General features: G+C 45.6%; 1 protein-coding gene across 2 annotated transcripts in view; it reads right to left on the reverse strand.

The window, feature by feature from the left end:
* The window catches only part of STUM (stum, mechanosensory transduction mediator homolog), a 74,451-nt gene extending 61,491 nt beyond the window's left edge, over positions 1-12,960 (reverse strand). For both annotated transcript variants that reach the window (XM_077282149.1, XM_077282150.1), the window contains exon 1: positions 12,666-12,960. In XM_077282149.1, coding sequence (XP_077138264.1) covers positions 12,666-12,828 — 163 coding nt within the window. In that variant the 5' untranslated portion in view covers positions 12,829-12,960. The remainder of the gene's footprint in view (positions 1-12,665) is intronic.
* Between the last annotated feature and the right edge of the window lie 7,292 nt (positions 12,961-20,252).

Raw genomic sequence — 20,252 nt, forward strand, 5'->3', positions numbered from 1 at the left:
ATTCCAACACTGGAGCGAAAATAAAACACTTACTAGCTGTTATGATGTCTCCCTTACACAAAACACACATGAAAGATCTCTGCTCTTAAATTCTTATTTAGTACACAGACAAAAGCAGCAGCAGCATGGAGGATATTATGCAGCGCAGCAGTACTGAGCAGTGTAGCTGTAAATCCAGCACTGGAGAGAGATAAAACACTTATTAGAAAGCAGCAGCACCATCTTTATGTGTCTGTCTACCACCTGTTCTACTCTACTACTCCTGTTGTGAATTTGGATTCTGGGCTCCCCCGGTGGCTACTGGTGGAATTGAACTGGTGTCTTCATCTTCTCTGTTCACCTGTTCCCATCAAGATGTGGGAGTCGCTATATAACCTTGCTGCTTTGTTAGTTGTTTGCCGGTCAACAATGTTATCAGAAGCCTCTCTGTGCTTGTTCCTGCTCCTAGACAACTACTAGATAAGTTGGACTCTTGTCCATGTTTGTTTTTGCATTTTTTGTTCCAGTTCACAGCTGTAGTTTCGTTACTGTGTCTGGAAAGCTCTTGTGAACAGGAATTGCCACTCTGGTGTTATGAGTTAATGCCAGAGTTTTAAAGTAATTTCTGGATGGTGTTTTGATAGGGTTTTTAGCTGACCATGAAAGTGTTCTTTCTGTCTTCTGCTATGTAGTAAGTGGACCTCAAATTTGCTAAACCTATTTTCATACTACGTTTTGTTATTTCATCTTAATTCACCGCCAATACATGTGGGGGGCCTCTGTCTCCTTTCGGGGTATTTCTCTAGAGGTGAGCTAGGACTTATTTTCCTCTGCTAGCATTATTTAGTCCTCCGGCTGGTGCTGGGCATCTAGAATCAACGTAGGCATGCTACCCGGCCACTGCTAGTTGTGTGTTAGGTTTAGTTCATGGTCAGCTCAGTTCCCATCTTCCAAGAGCTAGTTCCTATATATGCTGATGCTATGTTCTCTTGCCATTGAGATCATGACAGTTTGACCGGCCCACAAAGTGTTAATTGTTTGGGCTGAAGCAGGAGATAGAGAAGTGTTTAAGGGAAATTTTTTTTTTTTTTTTTTTTTTTTCCCCTCAGAGTTTTGCTGCCTAGCCCTTAATTGCTGTCTAGCTGCTTCTTACCTCCTCTTAACCCTTGAATGGCTCTGTGTCCACCTGTTTGTAATGGATCTTCAGAGTGTAACTGCAGGTTTGAATAATCTCGCCACGAAGGTACAAAATTTGCAAGATTTTGTTTGTCATGCACCTGTATCTGAGCCGAGAATTCCTTTGCCGGAATTTTTCTCGGGGAATAGATCTGGGTTTCAGAATTTTCGAAATAATTGCAAATTATTTTTGTCCCTGAAATCTCGCTCTGCCGGAGACCCTGCACAGCAGGTCAGGATTGTGATTTCCTTGCTCCGGGGCGACCCTCAAGACTGGGCTTTTTCATTGACACCAGGGGATCCTGCGTTGCTCAATGTGGATGCGTTTTTTCTGGCCTTGGGGTTGCTTTATGACGAACCTAATTTGGAGCTTCAGGCAGAAAAAACTTTGATGTCCCTATCTCAGGGGCAAGATGAAGCGGAAATTTACTGCCAAAGATTCCGTAAATGGTCTGTGCTTACTCAGTGGAATGAGTGCGCCCTGGCGGCGACTTTCAGAGAGGGTCTCTCTGATGCCATTAAGGATGTTATGGTGGGGTTCCCTGTGCCTGCGGGTCTGAATGAGTCCATGACAATGGCTATCCAGATCGATAGGCGTTTGCGGGAGCGCAAACCAGTGCACCATCTGGCGGTGTCCACTGAGAAGTCGCCAGAGAGTATGCAGTGTGATAGAATTCTGTCCCGAAGCGAGCGGCAGAATTTTAGACGGAAAAATGGGTTGTGTTTCTATTGTGGTGATTCTACTCATGTTATATCAGCATGCTCTAAACGCACTAAAAAGCTTGGTAAATCTGTTTCCATTTGCACCTTACCGTCTAAATTTATTCTATCTGTGACCCTGATTTGCTCTTTGTCATCTATTACCACGGACGCCTATGTCGACTCTGGCGCCGCTTTGAGTCTTATGGATTGGTCCTTTGCCAAACGCTGTGGGTATGATTTAGAGCCTTTGGAGACTCTTATTCCTCTGAAGGGGATTGACTCCACCCCATTGGCTAATAATAAACCACAATACTGGACACAAGTATCTATGCGTATTAATCCGGATCACCAGGAGATTATTCGCTTTCTGGTGCTGTATAATCTACATGATGATTTGGTGCTAGGATTGCCTTGGCTGCAATCTCACAACCCAGTCCTCGACTGGAGAGCTATGTCTGTGTTGAGCTGGGGATGTAAGGGGGCTCATGGGGATGTACCTGTGGTTTCCATTTCATCATCTATTCCCTCTGAAATTCCTGAGTTCCTGTCTGACTATCGTGACGTCTTTGAAGAATCCAAGCTTGGTTCGTTACCTCCGCACCGAGAGTGCGATTGTGCCATAGATTTAATCCCGGGTAGTAAATACCCAAAGGGTCGTTTGTTTAATCTGTCTGTGCCTGAACATGCTGCTATGCGAGAATATATAAAGGAGTCCTTGGAAAAGGGACATATTCGTCCATCGTCATCTCCCTTAGGAGCCGGTTTTTTCTTTGTGTCAAAAAAAGACGGCTCTTTGAGACCATGTATTGATTATCGGCTTTTGAATAAAATCACTGTTAAATATCAATACCCATTGCCGTTGCTGACTGATTTGTTTGCTCGCATAAAGGGGGCCAAGTGGTTCTCTAAGATTGACCTTCGTGGGGCGTATAATTTGGTGCGAATCAGGCAGGGGGATGAGTGGAAGACCGCATTTAATACGCCCGAGGGCCACTTTGAGTATTTAGTGATGCCTTTTGGTCTTTCAAATGCTCCGTCAGTTTTCCAGTCCTTTATGCATGATATTTTTCGCGATTATTTGGATAAATTTATGATTGTGTATCTGGATGATATTCTGATTTTTTTCGGATGACTGGGACTCTCATGTCCAGCAAGTCAGGAGGGTTTTTCAGGTTTTGCGGTCTAATTCTTTGTGTGTGAAGGGTTCTAAGTGTGTTTTTGGGGTACAGAGGATTTCCTTTTTGGGATATATTTTTTCCCCCTCTTCCATTGAAATGGATCCTGTCAAGGTTCAAGCTATTTGTGATTGGACGCAGCCCTCTTCTCTTAAGAGTCTTCAGAAATTTTTGGGCTTTGCTAACTTTTATCGTCGATTTATTGCTGGTTTTTCGGATATTGCTAAGCCATTGACCGATTTGACTAAGAAGGGTGCTGATGTTGCTGATTGGTCCCCTGATGCTGTGGAGGCCTTTCGGGAGCTTAAGCGCCGTTTTTCCTCTGCCCCTGTGTTGCGTCAGCCTGATGTTGCTCTACCTTTTCAGGTTGAGGTCGACGCTTCTGAGATCGGAGCTGGGGCAGTGTTGTCGCAGAAAAGTTCTGACTGCTCCGTGATGAGGCCTTGTGCCTTCTTTTCCCGTAAATTTTCGCCCGCTGAGCGGAATTATGATGTTGGGAATCGGGAGCTTTTGGCCATGAAGTGGGCTTTTGAGGAGTGGCGCCATTGGCTTGAGGGGGCTAGACATCAGGTGGTGGTATTGACTGACCACAAAAATTTGATTTATCTTGAGACCGCCAGGCGCCTGAATCCTAGACAGGCGCGCTGGTCATTATTTTTCTCTCGGTTTAATTTTGTGGTGTCATACCTACCGGGTTCTAAGAATGTTAAGGCGGATGCCCTTTCTAGGAGTTTTGAGCCTGACTCGCCTGGTAACTCTGAGCCCACAGGTATCCTTAAGGATGGAGTGGTATTGTCAGCCGTTTCTCCAGACCTGCGGCGGGCCTTGCAGGAGTTTCAGGCGGATAGACCTGATCGTTGCCCACCTGATAAACTGTTTGTTCCTGATGATTGGACCAGTAGAGTCATCTCTGAGGTTCATTCTTCTGCGTTGGCAGGTCATCCTGGCATTTTTGGTACCAGGGATTTGGTGGCAAGGTCCTTCTGGTGGCCTTCCCTGTCACGAGATGTGCGAGGCTTTGTGCAGTCTTGTGACGTTTGTGCTCGGGCCAAGCCTTGTTGTTCTCGGGCTAGTGGATTATTGTTGCCCTTGCCTATTCCTAAGAGGCCTTGGACGCACATCTCGATGGATTTTATTTCAGATCTGCCTGTTTCTCAGAAGATGTCTGTCATCTGGGTGGTGTGTGACCGTTTCTCTAAGATGGTCCATTTGGTTCCTCTGCCCAAGTTGCCTTCTTCTTCCGAGTTGGTTCCTCTGTTTTTTCAAAATGTTGTTCGTTTGCATGGTATTCCTGAGAATATCGTTTCTGACAGAGGGACTCAATTCGTGTCTAGATTTTGGCGGGCATTCTGTGCTAGGATGGGCATAGATTTATCTTTTTCGTCCGCTTTCCATCCTCAGACGAATGGCCAGACCGAGCGGATTAATCAGACCCTGGAGACATATCTGAGGTGTTTTGTGTCTGCTGACCAGGATGATTGGGTTGCTTTTTTGCCATTGGCGGAGTTCGCTCTCAATAATCGGGCCAGCTCTGCCACTTTGGTGTCCCCGTTTTTTTGTAATTCGGGGTTTCATCCTCGATTTTCCTCTGGTCAGGTGGAATCTTCGGATTGTCCTGGAGTGGATGCTGTGGTGGAGAGATTGCATCAGATCTGGGGGCAGGTGGTGGACAATTTGAGGTTGTCCCAGGAGAAGACTCAGCTTTTTGCCAACCGCCACCGTCGTGTTGGTCCTCGGCTTTGTGTTGGGGATTTGGTGTGGTTGTCTTCTCGTTTTGTCCCTATGAGGGTCTCTTCTCCTAAGTTTAAGCCTCGGTTCATCGGCCCGTATAAGATATTGGAGATTCTTAACCCTGTTTCCTTCCGTTTGGACCTCCCTGCATCCTTTTCTATTCATAACGTTTTTCATCGGTCATTATTGCGCAGGTATGAGGTACCGGTTGTGCCTTCCGTTGAGCCTCCTGCTCCGGTGTTGGTTGAGGGTGAGTTGGAGTACGTTGTGGAGAAAATCTTAGACTCTCGTGTTTCCAGACGGAGACTCCAGTATCTGGTCAAGTGGAAGGGATACGGCCAGGAGGATAATTCTTGGGTGAATGCATCTGATGTTCATGCCTCTGATCTGGTTCGTGCCTTTCATAGGGCCCATCCTGATCGCCCTGGTGGTTCTGGTGAGGGTTCGGTGCCCCCTCCTTGAGGGGGGGGTACTGTTGTGAATTTGGATTCTGGGCTCCCCCGGTGGCTACTGGTGGAATTGAACTGGTGTCTTCATCTTCTCTGTTCACCTGTTCCCATCAAGATGTGGGAGTCGCTATATAACCTTGCTGCTTTGTTAGTTGTTTGCCGGTCAACAATGTTATCAGAAGCCTCTCTGTGCTTGTTCCTGCTCCTAGACAACTACTAGATAAGTTGGACTCTTGTCCATGTTTGTTTTTGCATTTTTTGTTCCAGTTCACAGCTGTAGTTTCGTTACTGTGTCTGGAAAGCTCTTGTGAACAGGAATTGCCACTCTGGTGTTATGAGTTAATGCCAGAGTTTTAAAGTAATTTCTGGATGGTGTTTTGATAGGGTTTTTAGCTGACCATGAAAGTGTTCTTTCTGTCTTCTGCTATGTAGTAAGTGGACCTCAAATTTGCTAAACCTATTTTCATACTACGTTTTGTTATTTCATCTTAATTCACCGCCAATACATGTGGGGGGCCTCTGTCTCCTTTCGGGGTATTTCTCTAGAGGTGAGCTAGGACTTATTTTCCTCTGCTAGCATTATTTAGTCCTCCGGCTGGTGCTGGGCATCTAGAATCAACGTAGGCATGCTACCCGGCCACTGCTAGTTGTGCGTTAGGTTTAGTTCATGGTCAGCTCAGTTCCCATCTTCCAAGAGCTAGTTCCTATATATGCTGATGCTATGTTCTCTTGCCATTGAGATCATGACATACTCCCTTATACTCCTCTTTCCCATTGGATAGTCAGCTGTAACATGACCCCTCAGTAAAATGCTAGTCTGCCTTTTTTTCCCATCTCTTTTGATCACGATGGATTTTTAAGGTTTTTCAGAGTGAATAATGAGTTTGGGAAGCAGGAGAAGGGGAAGAAGTGGCTCATAAGTGGAGAAAGAGGCAATATTTTCTAATATATTACAAGGTTTTTCATATTTGCTCTTACTAGCGATCCATAGAACGTTTGTTGTTTCTGGATTTTTCGCCGCACCCTTACATTTTCGGCCATTCATACCAGTGTAATGAGAATGGCGGTAGTAGAGCTGCCACCCGGAATCACTGCTCAGCTCGGAGCTTCTTCCCTGACATTTGCCATCGCGCGTCTCATTCCCCAACCGACTTCTGCTCTCTGCCAAACTCCAAATGTCATTTTTAGAACTGACGAGCATTCTGCAATCTGCTCAGCCAGAAAGGCTGCAAAAAAAGGCAACCTGCGCCCTATCCACTGTTGTCTACCTCTACACCCACACTCATGACACTACTAGTCTCAGCATGCCCTATCAACCCTTTCTAAGGTATAATGGTGAGTATGATTTTTTTTAAAGGGGGTTTCTAAGAACATTCATGACACAGGACAAAATAACCCTCCTCCGCCCTCTATTTATCTACATGAACTGTACGTCAGATATTAACCCCGTGGTTTGGTGGTTAGTAAGGGCACAAATACACTGGACGCCTATGGGGAAGGATGGCGCCTAGCAATGATGGCATCCTGATAACTGGCCAGTGTAAATGGGCTGCAGTTTTGTTAAATAACTTGAATCAACCCCTTTAAAATGCCGTATTATATTACAGTTTTAAAGGGGTTGTACACTAGATGGACAACCCCGTATTACATTCTAAAGTAGTCCAAATAAAATAAAAAAACAAAAAACATATACTCCCCTCCTGGACCGCTGCAGTCATTCATTGGTTGCTGATTGGCTGCAGGGCTCACAAGACATAACAACCTCACATGATCGATGGGACATCGCTGGTCCGGAAGGTGAGTATCTTACGATCTGGCTAGCTTCAGAGCAGCGTTTACAAGCTCTATATCAAACAGCTTGTAAGTGCTGTGCCCCTTGCCTAGGGGATTTTCCACCACTAATATACGGCAGAGGGTGGTCGGTAACCTTAGCAACAAGTAGTAAACTATAAAATACAAAAATCCCTCCTCTCTTGAGAAAGGAGAAGATATTTAATAAGTATATTACAATGTTGCTTGTTTTTCTGGGATCCAAGAACTTATTCAGTTGTTTCTGAAAATCCCATTGACTTGAATGGAGAACGAGCGTGTAATTGCCTGAACGGAGCAAATTGGGGTCCCAGAAGTGGTGCCCCAAAATAGCAACCATTAATGATATATATAATGTACAAGAAAAACTATAAATATCTTCTCTAGTAATGAGAATAGCAATGCACACCGTAATATTATGACTATTAGGAGGTTCTGCAGCAGCTGCGCCTTTATAAACAACCATAGTTACTTCCATAGGAATCTTAAAGGCGCAGTGGCCCAGTTTCCACCCTGCAGTATACCCTCGAGTCATATAAGGATGCTGCACTTCCAGCACCAGTTCTGTGAAGCCCCTATCCCAGGAATAAGACCATTTATAGGCCGGAGGCGCCGCTGTATCCTGCTGGCGATATATATTCATGCCGCACACATAGCACCGGACCAGACGCTTCATCCATATAGATAATCCCGGCCGATTACAGCTCAGCATCAATAAGTAAACGCTGCGCCGCTGATCTCTTGTCAGGGGTAATGACCGGAATATGTCCGGGACGCGGCCATTCATCAGGGGTAAGGTCCCTCTGTCCCTTCAGATTGGGAGCTCGTTAGTAAAACGCTCCATTCAATCGTTGTGCTTGTCATGGTAAAACGCGGAGGAATACCGGATTATTAATCTACTTCACAAAGCGTAAAACTACTTAACACTTCATCTCCTGGATCCTCCGTCCATCCCATATATTTCTTCTAGATGATTAATGTCTTATTTATTAACTGAAGGAAATGTGATACAGTGTATCAATAATATCATCATCATTCATACATTATATCCGTGTGCGAGACATTGTGTCCGCGTGTGACGTATCGGTGTGAGACGTTGTATCACTGTGTGACATTGTATCAGTGTGTGACATTGTATCAGTGTGTGTGACATTGTGTCAGTGTGTGACGTATCAGTGTGAGACATTGTATCACTGTGTAACAATGTATCAGTGTGTGTGCGACATTGTATCAGTGTGTGACATTGTATCAGTGTGTGTGACATTGTATCGGTGTGTGACATTGTATCAGTGTGTGGCATTGTATCAGTGTGCGAGACATTGTGTCCGCGTGTGACGTATCGGTGTGAGACGTTGTATCACTGTGTGACATTGTATCAGTGTGTGACATTGTATCAGTGTGTGTGACATTGTGTCAGTGTGTGACGTATCAGTGTGAGACATTGTATCACTGTGTAACAATGTATCAGTGTGTGTGCGACATTGTATCAGTGTGTGACATTGTATCAGTGTGTGTGACATTGTATCGGTGTGTGACATTGTATCAGTGTGTGGCATTGTATCAGTGTGTGTGACATTGTGTCCGCGTGTGACGTATCGGTGTGAGACGTTGTATCACTGTGTGATATTGTATCAGTGTGTGACATTGTATCAGTGTGTGTGACATTGTGTCAGTGTGTGACGTATCAGTGTGAGACATTGTATCACTGTGTAACAATGTATCAGTGTGTGACATTGTATCAGTGTGTGACATTGTATCGGTGTGTGACATTGTATCAGTGTGTGACATTGTATCAGTGTGTGTGACATTGTATCAGTGTGTGACATTGTATCAGTGTGTGTGACATTGTATCAGTGTGTGACATTGTATCAGTGTGCGACATTGTATCAGTGTGTGACATTGTATCAGTGTGTGTGACATTGTATCAGTGTGTGTGACATTGTGTCAGTGTGTGTGACATTGTGTCAGTGTGTGTGACATTGTGTCAGTGTGTGTGACATTGTATCAGTGTGTGTGACATTGTATCAGTGTGCGACATTGTATCAGTGTGTGTGACATTGTATCGGTGTGTGACATTGTATCGGTGTGTGTGACATTGTGTCAGTGTGTGATGTATCAGTGTGAGACATTGTATCACTGTGTGACATTGTATCAGTGTGTGTGACATTGTTACAGTGTGTGACATTGTATCAGTGTGTATGACATTGTATCAGTGTGTGACATTGTATCAGTGTGTGTGACATTGTATCAGTGTGCGACATTGTATCAGTGTGTGTGACATTGTGTTAGTGTGTGACATTGTATCAGTGTGCGACATTGTATCAGTGTGTGTGACATTGTGTTAGTGTGTGACATTGTATCAGTGTGTGACATTGTATCAGTGTGTGTGACATTGTGTCAGTGTGTGACGTATCAGTGAGACATTGTATCACTGTGTGACATTGTATCAGTGTGTGTGACATTGTATCACTGTGTGACATTGTGTCAGTGTGTGACATTGTTACAGTGTGTGACATTGTATCAGTGTGTGTGACATTGTATCACTGTGTGACATTGTGTCCCTATATGACAATGTATCACTGTGTAACACTGTATCATCGTGTGTGACATTGTATCACTGGGTGACGTTGTGTCAGTGTATGATATTGTATCACTGTATGATATTGCATCAGTGTGAGACAGTGTGTCAGTGCGTGACATTGTGTTTGATGTTGTATCACTGTGTAACGGTATGAGGCATTGTCTTTATGACGTTGTATCAGTGTGTGATATTGCATTCGTGTGACATTGTGTCAGTGTGAGACATTGTGTCCCTATATGACAATGTATCACTGTGTAACACTGTATCATCGTGTGTGACATTGTATCACTGGGTGACGTTGTGTCAGTGTATGATATTGTATCACTGTGAGACAGTGTGTCAGTGCGTGACATTGTGTTTGATGTTGTATCACTGTGTAACAGTATGAGGCATTGTCTTTATGACGTTGTATCAGTGTGTGATATTGCATTCGTGTGACATTGTGTCAGTGTGAGACATTGCATTAACTTATTAGCATGGTGTACTGGTATTAGTGTTTGACATTGTATCAGTATGAGGAATTGTGTTTGTGACATTGTATCTATGTGTGACATTGTATCAGTATGAGGCATTGTATCACAGATATCAGGGACGCACTGTATACAGGGATGTCCTGATGCTTCCCTGACAGCAGATGTTGCGGTAAGAAGCTTTGGCCATGTTGTATTTCACCCTGCTCCATCATTTGTTCCCGGCGGTCTCCTCTGGTAACAGCTTCTCCTGCCCTCCTCACTGAAAGTCTCTGCACCCTGAGCCCAGCTGAGCTGGGGGTGTAGTCGGTGATAGCTCTGGATGTGTATGGCCAGTGTAAGGCCCCTTTCACACATCAGTCTTTTGCCGTCAGTCTCAATCCGGCAAATTTTGAAAGAAACGGATCCGGCGAATGTTGCCGCCGGATCCATTTTTTTCTCATAGACTTGAATTAGTGACGGATTGCGACGGATCGCCTCACATTTCATCCATTGTTCGGCGGATCTGTCAAAAATTGTTTATCTGGTGGCTGGAGACAACGGACGAAGTAACGTTTTTTGTGTCCGTCGAAAAAACGGACAGCGACGGATCCGTTGCCGTCCTTCGTTTGCTAAAATAGAAGCCTATTGGCGCCTGATCCGTCAAATGATGGAATCTGGCGACGGATTCAACATTTTTTTTTAACTGAGCATGCTCCGATTTTTTTTTTAGGATCCAATTAGCTAGATCAGCTAGTCAGATCCGGCAAAAAAATGGATCCGTCGCATCAGTTTTTCAACATTCGACGGATTGTGACTGATGGCAAAAAGCTGATGGGTGAAAGCAGCCAGTGTAGCAATCTGCTATGACTGATGCTATGTGGCCGGACACAAGGCTACACACAGCCACAAAGAGCCCGGATCCAGGTCTCTCACATCACACAGTGACACAGGTCACAGGTCACACTGATACATCACACACTGACACAATGTCACACAGTGATTCCACGTCTCACACTGATACATACTGACTAGATGGTGACAATGTAGCGCAGGTGGCACTGATAAGTTAAGCCTCGTGCACACGTTGTCAATTCATTCTGCATTTTGCTGCAGATTTCACCCCGTACTCATGAATGGGGAAAGCCTGTAAAAAACGCAAAAAAGCGCATCAAAACGCACCTATTTTACGTTGTGTTTTTCCTGCCAAGAGATACAGAAATGGTTCCAAAATTTCTGTACTAAACACTTAACGTGTGCACAGACCCTTGGTCTTCGGTCATGTTTGTTTGCTTGACTGTATACAACTGTTAGTGAAGTCCAATGTGTGTATATCAGTGTGTGACATTATATCGGGGTACATGTATGAGACATTGTGTCAGTGTGTGACATTGTATCAGGGTATGTGTATGAGACATTGTGTCAGTGTGTGACATTGTATAAATATACAGTATGTGTATGAGACATTATATAATGTCACACACTGATACAAAGATATGGGAATGATACATTGTATCAGTATGTGATTTGGTATCAGTGTGACATTATATCAGGTATGTGTATGAGACATTGTGTCAGTGTGTGACATTGTATAAATATATGTGTATGAGACATTATACAATGTCACACACTGGTACAAAGATATGGGAATGATACATTGTATCAGTATGTCATTTGGTATCAGTGTGTGACATTATATCAGGTATGTGTATGAGACATTGTATGAGTGTGTGACATTGTATCAGGGTATGTGTATGAGACGTTATACAATGTCACACACTGATAGTAAGATATGGGAATGATACATTGTATCAGTATGTGATTTGGTATCAGTGTGTGACATTATATCAGGTATGTGTATGAGACATTGTATCAGTGTGTTGCATTGTGTCAGTGTGAGTCGACATTGATCCTGTTCCTCATGGCTGATATCAGAATAACATTGTATTACATTGTGTCACCAGTTGTGATCCTCGGATCTCCTGCTGTAGTATGTGCATCCCATGGGCGGCTGCCTATTCCTGGGCTGTCCTGTGTTACTAACAGATTCTGCACCTCTCTTTGATTTGGGGACACTTTGTTGTAATGTCGGCTATACTTGTCTTGTGAACATTGAGTGAGATTGCTATGAATGATATAAAAGTATTTATTATGAGTCTGTAACATTATATCAGTGGGTTACATTGTATCAGAGATATCATCTTTACATTTGATTGTAAATTTAGAATATGGGTGCTACTATGTATCAGTGTGTATGAGGGATAGGTCTACCAGTGTGCTACAACTATCAGTGATGTCAGTGTTATGTATCCTTTATATACTAATATCAGATATATCATTGTCTCAGTGCTATCAGCCTTACATCATTGTGTTACATTGTCTCAGTGCTGACCATCAGTTTGCCCCAGTGTGTGATACATTGTTACCACTGAGCTTCTCTGCATCAGGGACATCAGGTTGTTACATTCTATTAGTAAACACTGGAATAAACATGGATTTCACATTGAAATAAACTTTCCAGACAACAGGTGGAAAAGTGAGAGCCAAGAGCAGCACATGCCAGACCCCCATCACCGGGGCAGTGCCCCCCACAGCAGAGGAGACGGCCACTTACCCAGCCCGGGCACAAAAGTGTTAAGAAAGAGGCAGATGACAGCCACTGGGAAAGGCATGTAGGGGATGGCAGCTCGGAGGGGTCCTTTCTTCTCTCGCACTTGTACGACCACCCCGCTGACCGCGGTGCCCTTCTCTATGGTGTCCCCTTCCTTGACGTCCATGCTGCCCCGGCTGTGCGCTCCGATCAGATGCGAGTCCCTGAAGTTGGAGGAGGGTTGTGGGGTCAGATGGCGACAGAGTGCGGGGAAGAGTCTCCTGTCTCTCCTCCTCCTCCTCCTCTGCTGCCTCTGTTCTCCCTCCTCCTCCTCCCTCAGTCCTGGTGGTGAGAACTCTGCAGAGCCGCGCACACCCACATGACTACTACTACCCCCAACATGTGCAGCATGACTACTACTACTACCCCCAACATGTGCAGCATGACTACTACTACTACCCCCAACATGTGCAGCATGACTACTACTACCCCCAACATGTGCAGCATGACTACTACTACTACCCCCAACATGTGCAGCATGACTACTACTACGCCCAACATGTGCAGCATGACTACTACTACCCCCAACATGTGCAGCATGACTACTACTACTACCCCCAACATGTGCAGCATGACTACTACTACTACCCCCAACATGTGCAGCATGACTACTACTACTACCCCCAACATGTGCAGCATGACTACTACTACTACCCCCAACATGTGCAGCATGACTACTACTACTACCCCCAACATGTGCAGCATGACTACTACTACTACCCCCAACATGTGCAGCATGACTACTACTACTACCCCCAACATGTGCAGCATGACTACTACTACTACCCCCAACATGTGCAGCATGACTACTACTACTACCCCCAACATGTGCAGCATGACTACTACTACTACCCCCAACATGTGCAGCATGACTACTACTACTACCCCCAACATGTGCAGCATGACTACTACTACCCCCAACATGTGCAGCATGACTACTACTACTACCCCCAACATGTGCAGCATGACTACTACCCCCAACATGTGCAGCATGACTACTACTACCCCCAACATGTGCAGCATGACTACTACTACTACCCCCAACATGTGCAGCATGACTACTACCCCCAACATGTGCAGCATGACTACTACTACCCCCAACATGTGCAGCATGACTACTACTACTACCCCCAACATGTGCAGCATGACTACTACCCCCAACATGTGCAGCATGACTACTACTACTACCCCCAACATGTGCAGCATGACTACTACTACTACCCCCAACATGTGCAGCATGACTACTACTACCCCCAACATGTGCAGCATGACTACTACTACTACCCCCAACATGTGCAGCATGACTACTACTACTACCCCCAACATGTGCAGCATGACTACTACCACTACCCCCAACATGTGCAGCATGACTACTACCCCCAACATGTGCAGCATGACTACTACCCCCAACATGTGCAGCATGACTACTACTACCCCCAACATGTGCAGCATGACTACTACTACTACCCCCAACATGTGCAGCATGACTACTACTACTACCCCCAACATGTGCAGCATGACTACTACTACCCCCAACATGTGCAGCATGACTACTACCCCCAACATGTGCAGCATGACTACTACTACTACCCCCAACATGTGCAGCATGACTACTACTACTACCCCCAACATGTGCAGCATGACTACTACCACTACCCCCAACATGTGCAGCATGACTACTACCCCCAACATGTGCAGCATGACTACTACTACCCCCAACATGTGCAGCATGACTACTACTACCCCCAACATGTGCAGCATGACTACTACTACTACCCCCAACATGTGCAGCATGACTACTACTACTACCCCCAACATGTGCAGCATGACTACTACTACCCCCAACATGTGCAGCATGACTACTACCCCCAACATGTGCAGCATGACTACTACTACTACCCCCAACATGTGCAGCATGACTACTACTACCCCCAACATGTGCAGCATGACTACTACTACCCCCAACATGTGCAGCATGACTACTACTACTACCCCCAACATGTGCAGCATGACTACTACTACTACCCCCAACATGTGCAGCATGACTACTACTACTACTACCCCCAACATGTGCAGCATGACTACTACTACCCCCAACATGTGCAGCATGACTACTACTACTACCCCCAACATGTGCAGCATGACTACTACCCCCAACATGTGCAGCATGACTACTACCCCCAACATGTGCAGCATGACTACTACTACCCCCAACATGTGCAGCATGACTACTACTACCCCCAACATGTGCAGCATGACTACTACTACCCCCAACATGTGCAGCATGACTACTACCCCCAACATGTGCAGCATGACTACTACTACTACCCCCAACATGTGCAGCATGACTACTACTACCCCCAACATGTGCAGCATGACTACTACCCCCAACATGTGCAGCATGACTACTACTACTACCCCCAACATGTGCAGCATGACTACTACTACCCCCAACATGTGCAGCATGACTACTACTACCCCCAACATGTGCAGCATGACTACTACTACTACCCCCAACATGTGCAGCTTGACTACTACTACTACCCCCAACATGTGCAGCATGACTACTACTACCCCCAACATGTGCAGCATGACTACTACTACTACCCCCAACATGTGCAGCATGACTACTACCCCCAACATGTGCAGCATGACTACTACTACCCCCAACATGTGCAACATGACTACTACTACTACCCCCAACATGTGCAGCATGACTACTACTACTACTACCCCCAACATGTGCAGCATGACTACTACTACCCCAGCATGTGCAGCATGACTACTACCCCCAACATGTGCAGCATGACTACTACTACTACCCCCAACATGTGCAGCATGACTACTACTACCCCCAACATGTGCAGCATGACTACTACTACCCCCAACATGTGCAGCATGACTACTACTACCACCACCATGTGCAGCATGACTACTACTACCACCACCATGTGCAGCATGACTACTACTACTACCCCCAACATGTGCAGCATGACTACTACTACCACCAACATGTGCAACATGACTTCTACCACTACCCCCAACATGTGCAGCATGACTACTACTACCCCCAACATGTGCAGCATGACTACTACTACTACCCCCAACATGTGCAGCATGACTACTACTACCCCCAACATGTGCAGCATGACTACTACTACCCCCAACATGTGCAGCATGACTACTACTACTACCCCCAACATGTGCAGCATGACTACTACTACTACCCCCAACATGTGCAGCATGACTACTACTACCCCCAACATGTGCAGCATGACTACTACTACTACCCCCAACATGTGCAGCATGACTACTACTACCCCCAACATGTGCAGCATGACTACTACCCCCAACATGTGCAGCATGACTACTACTACCCCCAACATGTGCAGCATGACTACTACTACCCCAACATGTGCAGCATGACTACTACCCCCAACATGTGCAGCATGACTACTACTACTACCCCCAACATGTGCAGCATGACTACTACTACCCCCAACATGTGCAGCATGACTACTACTACTACTACTACCCCCAACATGTGCAGCATGACTACTACTACTACCCCCAACATGTGCAGCATGACTACTACTACCCCCAACATGTGCAGCATGACTACTACCCCCAACATGTGCAGCATGACTACTACTACTACCCCCAACATGTGCAGCATGACTACTACTACCCCCAACATGTGCAGCATGACTACTACTACTACCCCCAACATGTGCAGCATGACTACCACTACTACCCCCAACATGTGCAGCATGACTACTACTACCCCCAACATGTGCAGCATGACTACTACTCCCAACATGTGCAGCATGACTACTACTACTACCCCCAACATGTGCAGCATAACTACTACTACCCCCAACATGTGCAGCATGACTACTACTACTACCCCCAACATGTGCAGCATGACTACTACTACTACCCCCAACATGTGCAGCATGACTACTACTACCCCCAACATGTGCAGCATGACTACTACTACTACTACCCCCAACATGTGCAGCATGACTACTACTACCCCCAACATGTGCAGCATGACTACTACTACCCCCAACATGTGCAGCATGACTACTACTACTACTACCCCCAACATGTGCAGCATGACTACTACTACCCCCAAAATGTGCAGCATGACTACCACCCCAACATGTGCATCATGACTACTACCCCCAACATGTGCATCATGACTACTACTACCCCCAACATGTGCAGCATGACTACTACTACCCCCAACATGTGCAGCATGACTACTACTACCCCCAACATGTGCAGCATGACTACTACTACCCCCAACATGTGCAGCATGACTACTACTACCCCCAACATGTGCAGCATGACTACTACTACCCCCAACATGTGCAGCATGACTACTACTACCCCCAACATGTGCAGCATGACTACTACTACCCCCAACATGTGCAGCATGACTACTACTACTACTACCCCCAACATGTGCAGCATGACTACTACTACCCCAACATGTGCAGCATGACTACTACCCCCAACATGTGCAGCATGACTACTATTACTACCCCCAACATGTGCAGCATGACTACTACTACCCCCAACATGTGCAGCATGACTACTACTACCCCCAACATGTGCAGCATGACTACTACTACCACCACCATGTGCAGCATGACTACTACTACCACCACCATGTGCAGCATGACTACTACTACTACCCCCAACATGTGCAGCATGACTACTACTACCACCAACATGTGCAACATGACTACTACCACTACCCCCAACATGTGCAGCATGACTACTACTACCCCCAACATGTGCAGCATGACTACTACTACTACCCCCAACATGTGCAGCATGACTACTACTACCCCCAACATGTGCAGCATGACTACTACTACCCCCAACATGTGCAGCATGACTACTACCCCCAACATGTGCAGCATGACTACTACTACTACCCCCAACATGTGCAGCATGACTACTACTACCCCCAACATGTGCAGCATGACTACTACTACTACCCCCAACATGTGCAGCATGACTACTACCCCCAACATGTGCAGCATGACTACTACTACCCCCAACATGTGCAGCATGACTACTACTACTACCCCCAACATGTGCAGCATGACTACTACCCCCAACATGTGCAGCATGACTACTACTACCCCCAACATGTGCAACATGACTACTACTACTACCCCCAACATGTGCAGCATGACTACTACTATTACTACCCCCAACATGTGCAGCATGACTACTACTACCCCAACATGTGCAGCATGACTACTACCCCCAACATGTGCAGCATGACTACTACTACTACCCCCAACATGTGCAGCATGACTACTACTACCCCCAACATGTGCAGCATGACTACTACTACTACTACCTACCCCCAACATGTGCAGCATGACTACTACTACTACTACCCCCAACATGTGCAGCATGACTACTACCCCCAACATGTGCAGCATGACTACTACTACTACCCCCAACATGTGCAGCATGACTACTACTACTACCCCCAACATGTGCAGCATGACCACTACTACTACCCCCAACATGTGCAGCATGACTACTACTCCCAACATGTGCAGCATGACTACTACTACTACCCCCAACATGTGCAGCATGACTACTACTACCCCCAACATGTGCAGCATGACTACTACTACTACCCCCAACATGTGCAGCATGACTACTACTACTACCCCCAACATGTGCAGCATGACTACTACTACTACCCCCAACATGTGCAGCATGACTACTACTACCCCCAACATGTGCAGCATGACTACTACTACTACTACCCCCAACATGTGCAGCATGACTACTACTACCCCCAACATGTGCAGCATGACTACTACTACCCCCAACATGTGCAGCATGACTACTACTACTACTACCCCCAACATGTGCAGCATGACTACTACTACCCCCAAAATGTGCAGCATGACTACCACCCCAACATGTGCATCATGACTACTACCCCCAACATGTGCATCATGACTACTACTACCCCCAACATGTGCAGCATGACTACTACTACCCCCAACATGTGCAGCATGACTACTACTACCCCCAACATGTGCAGCATGACTACTACTACCCCCGACATGTGCAGCATGACTACTACTACTACCCCCACCATGTGCAGCATGACTACTACTACCCCCGACATGTGCAGCATGACTACTACTACCCCCAACATGTGTAGCATGACTACTACTACCCCCAACATGTGCAGCATGACTACTACTACCCCAAATATGTGAAACATGACTACTACTACTCCCAACATGTGCAGCATGACTACTACTACTCCCAACATGTGCAGCATGACAATCTGATCAAAATAAATGAAAAGTTGGTAGTTTTTTTTGCTAATGAGACTGATGTGTGTATGTGCCCTAATGATGAAAACGTAGGAGTTTATTCACCCCTATCCGTGGGTTACTAAACCCCAATCTTTCACTGTTAGGCTGGGTGCAGACAAGTGTATTTTTTGTTACCTGAGAAAATCAGATCAATGATGATAATCATACTCTGATTTTCGCCGATGAGGAGAATTCCGAGGAGATTTCCACAGACTGACACAATGGAGAAGATGAAGTCATTTTATTCTCTCCGTCTTCTCTATTGTGTCAGTCCGTGGAAATTGGGCTGCACTCAGATATCATCCGAGTGCAGTCAGATGTTTTCCACAGACTCACTGACTTGCATGAATAGCGGATCAAATTCGAACATCCTGCAATTTTTGCTCGGACCGACTCTGTCCAACGAAAAAATCTGACATGCTGTGCCCCATAGAATAATATTGGTCTAAGTCCGATTTCATGAATTGAGAAGGGAGAATGTAGAGAAGATAAGGCGGAGATCTCCATGAATTACAGAAGACCCTAAATGCAATAGACCCTCCTGAGTCTTCATGCCCCGTGGTAGTTCATTTGGTAGCTATGGCGGCCGTAAGGCACCTAGAGGCCATGACACCGTAGTCTTCTGGAGTTTTAATTCTTCCTATAAGTCATCCTGATTTTATATCTCCGCCGTGTATCGGTCCCGCAGGACGGACACATCCTGTAACGTCTCATCTGGGGATTCGCAAGTGAACACAAATGAAGGAGAATCTTATTACATCTGTGCCATCATGTCATTGCGTCGTCTTTCTGAACACTCCCAGCATCTCTGGTTCATAAGTGATCATCAAGGTGTCATAAAACGAAAATGGGAGTCAAGATAATTGTGTTTATGTCAGAAACGAGAATATTGTGCACTACAAGAAAAACGAAATCACTCACCGCGTCCACCTCGGCCTCACCCCAAATATCACTAACCTACATGTCTTACAAATACGAATGTGATAAATGCACAAATATTACATGTCGTATGTAGAGGGATAATAATAATAATAAGTATCTATGTGTCATATTTCTCATAACTCCAAGACAGACAGTTGGAAATATAATAGATGTGTGGATAGATAGATAGATAGATAGATAGATAGATAGATAGATAGATAGATAGATAGATAGATAGATAGATAGATAGGACATAGAT

This window comes from Ranitomeya variabilis, chromosome 2 (genome assembly GCF_051348905.1).
Source record: "Ranitomeya variabilis isolate aRanVar5 chromosome 2, aRanVar5.hap1, whole genome shotgun sequence".
Taxonomy (NCBI): Eukaryota; Metazoa; Chordata; class Amphibia; order Anura; family Dendrobatidae; genus Ranitomeya; species Ranitomeya variabilis.